Source organism: Lactuca sativa, chromosome 6 (genome assembly GCF_002870075.4).
Source record: "Lactuca sativa cultivar Salinas chromosome 6, Lsat_Salinas_v11, whole genome shotgun sequence".
NCBI lineage: Eukaryota > Viridiplantae > Streptophyta > Magnoliopsida > Asterales > Asteraceae > Lactuca > Lactuca sativa.
This window is the reverse complement of record NC_056628.2, coordinates 159258966-159270232: the sequence shown is the minus strand read 5'-3', so window position 1 is coordinate 159270232 and position 11267 is coordinate 159258966. Positions and strand designations below refer to the sequence as shown.

Genomic DNA, 11267 nt, shown 5'->3' with positions numbered 1-11267 from the left:
AAAAATAAAAACAGAATACCATACCAAAATATAATGTTCTATATACAGATTCGGTTTGGTATCATAAGTATGTTTGCTCAACCTAACCCAAGATATAATCTTCTACTATATATATAGTTATTTTAGTGAAACATTTTCTATGGTCAATGTGGTCAATATCGTAGTATTATACATTTATACTTCCAAACTTTATCCAGCTACTCCACAAAATCCCCTATACTTACTAAAATAAACCAAAACCACCCCACAAAAACAAAAATTATTTCTTCCCTTCATGGATTCGCTACCTTCGACAATACTAAAAATCAATCCTTGATCACTCGGCTCCATCTCTTCCATCTTTCTTATTTGATCTTCACAATCCTCGCGTATCTACCGGAAAAACATCGCCGGCCGGAGAACACAACTTTTCCGAAACAATTCAATCATCCGGCGATTGTTTCTTCTTCTTTCTGGCTTCCCGGCAATCGGATTTTCGTGTATTCATCGCAAATTCTGCGGCCATTGCTCCCTGTTTCACTCATCTCTGTCCTTTCACTACCTAATAAGCCAGTCACAATCAATCGTTTACATATAGAGCGAGTGGAAAACAAAATAGAGGATTGAGATGTGGGATACGCTTGCATGGCTACTGTTCTTCTTCATCCTCATAGGTATCCTCGTTATTGTTGTTTATCAGGTTATTCTCAAAACCCTAGCTCGAATATTTGTTAATTCTGCGATATTCCTTTCATACATCTGGATCTTCCATATTCGATTTATAATGAACTTATAAGTTATAACATCTCGATTGGTGGTTTTATTGTAATGAATTATACTTCCTATCATTCGATTCTACCAATAATCATATCCCAAGTGTGAAATTAGGGTTCATATGAAGTTCTATTGCTGAAATCGATTCTCAGAAACCTTCATGAAAAACTCTGATTGATTACTATCTTTCAAATTGCAGCTTATATGTTTTGCAGATTTAGAGTTTGATTACATTAATCCTTATGATTCTGCATCTCGGATAAACAATGTGATCATCCCAGAATTCATCACACAAGGCGTTTTATGCTTACTGTATCTTGTAACTGGGCATTGGATGATGTTCATTCTTGCTGTTCCATATCTCTACTACAATATAAGATTGTAAGTCTAGATCTTCCTTTATCACCATGAAAAAGCTTCACAGGATTCTTTTATTTTGTTGTTAAAGAAAGATTATACGTATGCAGGTATGCTCGAAGACAACATCTGGTTGATGTCACAGAGATTTTTAACCAACTTAATGGGGAAAAAAAGCAACGACTTTTTAAACTTGGTCATCTTGTTTTTCTACTATTTATAACTTTATTTTGGTAAGTATAACATAATACATGTGGGATCTTTTTTAATTACTCGAAAAACGTGTTTTACTAATTTTTTCAATGTTGATTGTAGGATGATATATAATGCATTAGAAGATGACAATGTGTAAGTGGAAAGAATGAATCAAAGCTTGAAGACTCCATTTTGTGTTGCATGGAATTCGATAAGAGTTCTTTACGTGTAAAATTATATTTTGGTTTGTTTTATTTTTTGGTGAGTTGTGGTTTTTATGAGTTATCATGTAATTTGTTTTTGGTTAAGTTGGCGAGTTATGCTTCTATGAGTTAATATTTATATAGATTTCTTTTTTCAAAAGGTGCAAAAAGAGTTTCTTTTTATTTGCCTTGACAATAGTAAAATACTAGTTGAAGTGGATTTAAAAGCAATAAACATAGTGAATATATACAATTTGGGATAATAATACTAATTCCAAAAAGGTTCACATATTGAAATGAATTGTTACGGATATCCAATCTTTTTAGTCTTCTAGACCTAAATAGATTGGTTAGTTTGACAACATGCAAAGCAATGAAGTAAAAATCCCAAGCAAAAAGACTAAGGGGTTGTTATATTATTATATGGCAAAACTTATATAACAAATTCAACATTTAATCTCACAAAAAAACTAGGAGATTACTTTTTTACATGTCAAATTCAAATAAAAAAAATATATACATAAATAGACAACAAAAGTGTCATCTAAATCTATTCATATGGTCCCTTTCCATTTCTTCCCTCCATCTTTGTCTTCCTTTTTCGATAAATTCTTGACTTCTTTTTTCAAGATCATCATCAACTCCAAGATCATCATCAACTTCTTCATCTAAAAATTCTTCATCGTCGTTTACATGTTTTTGAACTAGTTCGGGTTCACTATCGCATTCACAATCATCGATTTCATTGGGTGCAGTGTTGATATCATCATGATCATCAACACTGTCACAACTACTACCAACTTCTATTTCTGCTTCCTTGTCCTCGTATGCAAATGAGTTTATCACTAATCTTAATAATATATCGTCTCCACAAGATTTTGAGCTTCTACTAATAACAACGCTTAAAGCAGTATTGAAAGTAAAGAAAATCAGAAAACGGCTTCCAACAAGACCAAAAATCACGAGAAAAGAAAGACAAGTAATCAAACATAAAATAAGTAATGGAAGTGTATACGCCCATGTATTCTTCATTCCTCTTGGTTAAGTTGACATGATTAAGGATTGATTAATGGTGTGTGTATATATAAGGTGCTTGGGTAGCTTTGTCCACAAGGTGATATGGTACTTTTCATGGAAATTGATTTTACTTGTGATTCTGGAACATTATTCTTAATTAACTAATATTTATGTAAATAGCAAGAAATTTCATGAATATTATTTTAATGACTTCATTGGATGTTTTGTTTGTCTTTATATGTCTTATATTATATCATGAGCATGGCCCAACGTTCATTAACAAAGCCTATGTTATAAAGACTTGTCAAAGTTGCTTTAATAAACATCTTTATTTAACCATAAATTATTAAATATTAAAAACAAAGTATTTAAATGTTTGAAATTTAATCAATAACAAGCAAAACACTTAAATTAAAAAAAAAATAGCAAAATGGCATCATTTATATGAATTATTAAAAATTCTCATAAAAACTAGATATTTATAGAACTATATTAGAACTTGGTATTTAAACTACAAATTATAAACAAACTGAATACTTCGATTTAAAAAATTATCAAAGTTAAAAACAAAATGCATCATTTATTTTACTATTAAAATTTAAAAATAATTCACTTCAATATTTGTAAAAAAAACAAACAAGGTTACAAAGATCAAAAAAATTACGAAAAATTATAACTAATTAACAAAATCAAGTCAAACCAAGAATTAATATAAAAGTATTATAATAATATAACAACGAGTAAACAAAAAAATATCCATGATAAAACAATTAAAAGTCATCTTGTACTTGTAGAGATTCCGATTTCTAACTTCCGAGCATATACGATATACCTTCGTGAGTGCATAGTGTGATAGCCGCCCTTTCTTTGTTGACAATGAACTTTAAAATAATTTCAAGAACTTTGTGGAAACTTAAACTGAAAGCGATTACATTTTTTACAAAATCAAGTGCATCAAAAGATGTATGAATTTTATCTTAAGAATTGCATTTGTCATTCGAGAAAAAAAAATGCATTTATAAGCTGAAGGTGTAAGTTTTTATATTATATGTTCATAAATCATAACTTAATACAAAAGTATCATTATTATAAATAAAGAGTGGTTTACACTACACTATAAAATTTCCAAAAAAAAAATATTACACTATTTCTTGAAATTTAAGCGGTTGCACCAGCCCTCTTAAAACCCTTTAGATCCACTACTATTTGTGTTTTTTTGCCACCTAACTTGTTTTAAATTTTAAAATATCATTGAACTTGTTCATTTTTGTCAAAATGGTCATTATGACCGTAAACAACAAGTTGTTATAATTTTTTTTGGATGTCGAAGGCAACTAAACTTCCTTTTTTTTATTTAAGGTAACTTAAATTTTTTTGTATTAAAATTAGTCACTAAATTTTTGAATTTGTGTTCATGTGTGTTTATGGGAAAAAGTGAATACATGACTGTTATGTATATAAGCATAGGTATAAAATCTTTTAAACAACGTAGTTTTAAATAAAACAAATCCAATTTCATTTTCTCTTAGTTTTGTTTTAATAGAATACCATTGAATTAAGTTCAATTATGGAATGAAAAAGATCAATTATAAATATTTTTATTGCAAATAATTATTGAAGTTTATAGAGAAATTAAAAGGGTAAACAACACAAAAGATACTCAGTTTACACCAAAATTCTAATTTGACACTGTGTTTTTTTGTCTCAAATTTAACACTGTGTTTTCTAATTTGTTATAATTCTGACCACTTGACCGGTCAACCAGGTTACATGATGACGTGTCAGTTCTGATAATTGTCAACATTAAACAAAATTGGAAAAAATGTTAAAAAAAAATGATGGTTTAAATGTTTTAAAAAAAAACCCTTATATTTATACAAAACTATAGTTTTAATTGAAAATTGTCGACATTAAACAAAATTGGAAAAAATGATGTTCGATTTGGAACAAAAAAAAACATTGTGTCAAAATTGAAAGAAAAAAAAATTAAACTTGGTGTCAAAATAAAAAAAAATGAAAACTTAGTGTTTTTTGTGGGAAAAAAAATCAATTTTGACACGTCATCATAACTGACACGTCATCATGCCAGATCAGCATGTAACCTGGTTGACCGGTAAGTAGTCAGAATTGTAACAAATTAGAAAACACAATGTCAAATTTGATACAAAAAAAAAACACACACACAGTGTCAAATTAGAATTTTTGTGTAAACTGAGTGTTTTTTGTGTTGTTTACCCAAAATAAAAAACCAATATTTTTTAACGAATATAACTCAAGCATTTTGTCTTTCAATTGAAAAACTATATTCAATGATTTTGTGAAAAACTTGATTGAGTTGTGACATGTTCTTCTTTTATCTTTTATTATATTAGTTTTCCTTTAGATTTAGTAGGGTTGATTAAATGGCCACGACTTTTAAAGGTTTAAGTTCTTATACACGATGTAACGCCCCGTTCTTGAGATATCTAATTTTGGGTTCCCGAGAGCAAGAGTAAGGGTGTTTCGGTCCTTGATATGGATTTAGAGTTTGGCAAGAACGGCTTATGATGGAGGAGAGGTTGTAAATCAACGATGTGGGAAGCAATGGTCCTTGCATGCACGCTTGTGTTTGGCTGGGTACGCCCAGCGTAAGCTGGACGTACGCCCAGCGTAGTGGAGGAAAGGAAGGCGGAGGCCCCTCGGCGTACGCCCAGCATACGTCTATCATCCAGAAACCCTAAATTTAGGGTCAGCCACTATATAAGGAACATAATGGTTCTTACCCTAGCCTCCATAAGCACTCTCTTAACCTCAGAAACTCTAGATAGCCGTCCCACCTCCATTGTTGGGTGTGTTTGGCCTTGGAAAGCTTGTTTTGGCAAAAGAGAGGCTAGAAGAAGAAAGAGGAAGTTGTCAAAGAAGGATTTGAGTGGCTGGAGCTTGTAGATCTGGAAAGACATCATATTCTGAGGTTTAAATGTTTTAAAAAAAACCCTTATATTTATACAAAACTATAGTTTTAATTGAAAATTGTCAACATTAAACAAAATTGGAAAAAATGATGTTCGATTTGGAACAATAAAAAACATTGTGTCAAAATTGAAAGAAAAAAAATTAAACTTGGTGTCAAAATAAAAAAAAAATGAAAACTTAGTGTTTTTTGTGGGAAAAAAAATCAATTTTGACACGTCATCATAACTGACACGTCATCATGCCAGATCAGCATGTAACCTGGTTGACCGGTAAGTAGTCAGAATTGTAACAAATTAGAAAACACAGTGTCAAATTTGATACAAAAAAAAAACACACACACAGTGTCAAATTAGAATTTTTGTGTAAACTGAGTGTTTTTTGTGTTGTTTACCCAAAATAAAAAACCAATATTTTTTAACGAATATAACTCAAGCATTTTGTCTTTCAATTGAAAAACTATATTCAATGATTTTGTGAAAAACTTGATTGAGTTGTGACATGTTCTTCTTTTATCTTTTATTATATTAGTTTTCCTTTAGATTTAGTAGGGTTGATTAAATGGCCACGACTTTTAAAGGTTTAAGTTCTTATACACGATGTAACGCCCCGTTCTTGAGATATCTAATTTTGGGTTCCCGAGAGCAAGAGTAAGGGTGTTTCGGTCCTTGATATGGATTTAGAGTTTGGCAAGAACGGCTTATGATGGAGGAGAGGTTGTAAATCAACGATGTGGGAAGCAATGGTCCTTGCATGCACGCTTGTGTTTGGCTGGGTACGCCCAGCGTAAGCTGGACGTACGCCCAGCGTAGTGGAGGAAAGGAACGCGGAGGCCCCTCGGCGTACGCCCAGCGTACGTCTATCATCCAGAAACCCTAAATTTAGGGTCAGCCACTATATAAGGAACATAATGGTTCTTACCCTAGCCTCCATAAGCACTCTCTTAATCTCAGAAACTCTAGATAGTCGTCCCACCTCCATTGTTGGGTGTGTTTGGCCTTGGAAAGCTTGTTTTGGCAAAAGAGAGGCTAGAAGAAGAAAGAGGAAGTTGTCAAAGAAGGATTTGAGTGGCTAGAGCTTGTAGATCTGGAAATACATCATATTCTGAGGCTCTTTTGTGGTAAAAAGTCTCTAGCTTGGCAATCATATTGTGTAGATCTATGTGTTGTGAAGTTTTGATATCATTCTTGTCCCAAAAACCTCATCTTGATGCATGCTTCGAGTTGGTTGAGATTAGCTGTCCTTTTAGACCTTAAGAGAGGTATTGAGTAAGAAAAATGAGGTCCCAAGGGCTTTGGTTGTCTCTCATGGTTATAGATAGGTCTTAATGGATTAAGAGCTTTATGGACGTCCCAAGTAATAAAGTTTGAGACTTTATGAATCCTAGGCATATTTGGTCTATGGATCTGAAGTTTGAACTTAAGAGCTAAAGCCATTAAGATCTTATGAGGAGTTGTAGTTCAGAGGAGTTACGCCCGGCGTAACTGAGAGTACGCCCAGTGTAGTGGGTCTGTGTCCCGTTTCCATTTCGCGATCAACGTTGTACGCCCATCGTACCAAGGAGGGTACGCCCAGCGTACTCCCTCTGTGGAGTTTTCATTTTGGGCCTTAGGAGATTGGGCTGTTATTGGGCTATTGGATTTTGGGCCGTGACTGGACATTATGGATGGAGTATTGTGGACTCACTAATTATTATGGACCATGGATCTAGGCCCATTTGGTGAGGTGGGCCTAATTTAGTAAATTGGGCCAATATTGGGCTTTGCTTCAGACTTTTGGTCTTTGGGCCATTAGTGGGCTTGAGAGCTTATCTAGTGTTAGTCCTTTCATAATTTGATTGTGTGCCTTAGTCATGGGCCGAATTGAGTTAAGGGTAAATTGGTCAATTTACCCTTGCAAGGATATTATGCTTGGTCTAATGATTGTTTTGCTGCTTCGGATAGTTCGGGATTTTCGGTGAGGCGGTGATTCGGGAATCTGCTTCTTCAGTTCAGAGTTTCGGCAGTTGCGATGTGAGTTATCCTCACTATATCAACAGGGTCTAAGGCACCAAGGCCGGCCCTTTTATCGGATTGAGATCCGGGTATCGTTGTTATGTTATTGTTTTACTATGTTTGCATCCTGGTAGTTAGGATGGTATTATGTTAGAGACCTGGTTAAGGTCGGTATCCTGGTTAGGAGGATGTTATGTTATGTGATCTGCTAGATCGGCTTGATTGAATGTAAATTGTTATATGATTGAATGTTTATGTGCACATGGTTGTTGGACTGGGGTGGGGTTGAGGCGGGTCCTGCTTTGTGTTGTAGGCTAACATACCCAGGGAAGACCGGTTGTCCCGAAGGCCCAGAGAGCGGTCCGGATAGACTGTAGGCCCCAAGAGAGCAGACCAGACGTGTCGAGGCTCGGTGAGTGGACCAGGCCCACTGAAGGCCCAGTGCGGGCGGACCAATCATACTGTAGACTCAGAGAGTGGACCAGGTGGATTGAAGGCCCGGTGCGGGCGGACCAATCACACTGTAGACTCAATGTATATGGCTAGACTCGGAGGGTGGACCAGGTGGACTGAAGGCCGGCGCGGCGGACCAATCACACAGTAGACCCGAAGTGCATGGTTGTTCTGTGTTCTGATATGATATGGCATGTTATGCGTGTATGATATATATATGGTTGGTATTTTGGGGGTATCTCACTAAGCTTTCGGGCTTACAGTTGTGGTTTAATGTTTTTCAGGTTCTTCAGGAGACTGTGGCAAGGCAAATGCGTGATCGTACCGCTCCTCATGATTATGTTTTATGATATGGTTCTGGGAAGACTGATAATAATTGTATTGAAAACCTTTTTGTAATAACATTATGAAAATGGGTTGTTTTTGAAAAGTTAAAATTGGTTGAAATTTTATGGTCTTTACAAGTTGGTATCAAAGCCTTGGTTTGAGTGAATTGGAGGAACATTCGTGTGAATCCAGTCTCAAATCAGGGAGAGTTTTTTTAAAAGAGAATTTAAAATGGTTTTCAAAATGAGTAAAAGGAGGACGCGGAGGTACGATCAGCCGGAGCCAGTAAATAACCCCAAAATACCATACATGATATTTGTTTTTGAGCTTTGATAGAACAGCATGCTAATACTAGGCTAGAGATCTTCACGATTTCATGATAATGTTGTCTGATTTATGATGCCTGCTAGCCTAGGGTTCCGCTGTGGGAGATTTCCGGTGTTCCTCTAGGAGTGAGGGTTGAGCGCCTGTTATGTATGTTTTTTTCACTAGGATGTTGTGGTAGTACTTAATACAAATATGGGTAGGTGTGGAAGGTAGTATGGGCCCATACTACTAAAAGCACAGGACCCATACGCGTATCAGGGAAACCATGACCTCTAGGGTTGAGTTGGGAATTGGTTCCCGGGTTTGTGGGAAGTATCTGAGATCTTGTGGTGTTTTTCGAGTATGGTGGTTACGAGGCATGCTGGGAGTGGATCCAGTTCGGGATCAGGTGCAGGAGAGGGAGCTCAAGGCGGGTCAGTACCGCCCGAGGTTATTGGTCAGATGAGCACATGCGAGTTAGACGCTAGGATCCGTGAGATCCTGCACACTGAGGTTGCTGCGTTGTTCCGGGCCGAGTTGTCGGAACTATTCGGGTCGATCAAGACCGCTATGATTGAGTATTTTGATGAGCGCTATGCGGCCCTCACAGAGATGGCTGCTGCGGCGGCTACAACGGCTGTAGCAGCGGCAGGGGGAGGATTCGGTCGAGGTTTTCAGTATCGGGACTTTGATAATACGAAGCCTCCTACCTTTGATAGAGTTCAGGACCCGATTGTTGCTATGAGATGGTTGTCGGACGTGGAGGGGTGTTTCTTCACGTGTTCGTGCCCTGCTGATCAGAGGGTGAGGTGTGCTCTGAACCTGTTGAGGCTCGGGGCGAAGGATTGGTGGAGATTGACCACGGGGTCATATTTGGATGCGCAGAGAGCTGCAGTTTCATGGGATCAGTTCCGGGAGATGTTCAGCACTCGTTATGTTCCACGGGTTGATAGGGAGAGATTAGCTCAGGAGTTCCTGGAACTGAAGCAGGATTCGGAGTCGGTGACGGAGATCACCAAGATGTTCAATGAGAGGGCGATGTTTTGCCCTGAGTTCGCTTCGGAGCAGGCTCAGATGTCCCGATATCTGAGTATGCTCAAGAGGGATATCAGGCACTTTGTGTCTAAGCAGAGATGCGAGACCTTGTTGGAGTTGCAGGAGGCCGCCAGGCGGCGTGAGTTGGAGATTGAGTTGCAGTTGCGAGAGATGAGGCAGGCTCCGGTGCAGTCGCAGCCGGCGCCGAAACAGTCCAAGACCGTTGATTCTAGAGTGGGAGATCAGAGCATCCACACTTGTGGAAAGTGTGGGAAGGGTCACACCGGAGTTTGTAGGTCCGGCGGTGCATGTCGTAAGTGCGGAAAAGAGGGGCACTATGCGAGGGATTGTCGGCAAACAGCCCCTGTTCGGGATTTGACGATTTGTTATCATTGCCATCAGGTTGGACACTTGAGGGTCAACTATCCACAGCTTGCTGCAGGTCCGGTGCAGGCTCCAGCACCGGCCACTTTGAGGATCACGGGTGGAGGTCAGGGTGGAGCGGAGCCCCCAAGGGCTTAGGGTCGTGCTTTTCAGCTTACAGCAGAGGAGGTCAAGGCAGTGCCGGATGCAACTGTGGGTATGTTTCTTTCTTGATATCTTGTTATCTTGTGATTATTGTGGAGTATTGTTTATCTGCTAGTCTCGTTGTGTGGTTTTCAGTATTGTATTCGTTGTTCTTTGAGGGTTATGGTATGGTTATGGGTTTAGTGTTGGGAATTTCGTTGGTTATCATTCATGAGGGTTATTAGTGGAAATATGGCGTTTGGTCTGAATGTCGGGTAGCATCTGCAGTCTGAGGAGTGGTTAGCTGAAGATCGAGTTTCTTTCGAGCCCGGGATGATCAGTGTTGATATGTGATTTTGTGAAGGTTGCTCGTTCTAGTGGGAATCAGTTCGCGTGTAAGTGCTTGTGTTGTGTAGGGTTGTTGAGGGAGATCGGTGATGACGACCGGTGGTTGATAGTCAGTGCTCTAAGTGGGGGAGAATTGGAGAATTCTTCGGAAGATCGATGAGCACGAGAGGTTGTTTAGCTGCTTGGGATTCAGCAGTGTTTCTGTCAGCCAATAGCGTAGGCTGGTATGAGTAAGTGGCAGGCGTGCGGGTCGGGATACAGACCTAGGGTGATTGATTGTGGAAGGCCTAGGATCGGGCCGGGATTGAGTATGTAGGATGGAGATAGAGTTCGGAACCCCTAAAGGGCTAGAACAGTATGCATGGGAGAGTTCCCCGGAGGGATAACTCGGAATGATGAATGCTAGTTGAGCGGTCCGGATAGACTGAAGGCCGGTAGGCGTACCAGTCATGCCGAAGGCTCGGAGAACAGTCCAGCCAGGCTGAAGACGCTGGAGGGCGGTCCAGATCTGCTGAAGGTTCTGAGAGTGGTCCAGATTGGCTGAAGGCCTGGTAAGGCGGTCCAGTCATGCTGAAGACTCTGCATGTGTCGTTAGATCGGTATGAGGAAATGGATTGAGTATGTCGCGATGTATTAGCGTTAGAAGGTCTGGCCCCGGGTACTGATCATGGTGGGTGGAAGGTAGAGCATGGACTTGAGAGTCCTTGCGGGCGGATCCAGAGCATGTGTGGTGCATAGGATAGCGGTTATGCTATAAGAGAATGGTGTAGTATTGAGTGAGCACCGTTGCACTTGTGGTAGTGTCAAGGCAGCCAAGTGGATT

General features: G+C 38.5%; 1 protein-coding gene across 1 annotated transcript; it reads left to right on the top strand.

Annotated features, from left to right (window-relative positions):
* The first annotated feature begins 296 nt into the window (after positions 1-296).
* Positions 297-1633, top strand: LOC111901240 (protein cornichon homolog 4). The gene is made up of 4 exons (XM_023897112.2): positions 297-679; positions 953-1134; positions 1221-1343; positions 1426-1633. The coding sequence occupies exons 1-4, from the start codon at positions 608-610 to the stop codon at positions 1460-1462; spliced, it is 414 nt and encodes a 137-aa protein (XP_023752880.1). The 5' UTR covers positions 297-607; the 3' UTR covers positions 1463-1633.
* The last annotated feature ends 9634 nt before the right edge of the window (positions 1634-11267 follow it).

Coding starts and splice junctions, on each gene's coding strand:
- LOC111901240 (XM_023897112.2), top strand. CDS start 608: ATGTGGGATACGCTTGCATGGCTACTGTTCTTCTTCATCCTCATAGGT. Junction 680..952: donor TCGTTATTGTTGTTTATCAG/GTTATTCTCAAA, acceptor TTCAAATTGCAG/CTTATATGTTTTGCAGATTT. Junction 1,344..1,425: donor CTATTTATAACTTTATTTTG/GTAAGTATAACA, acceptor TGTTGATTGTAG/GATGATATATAATGCATTAG.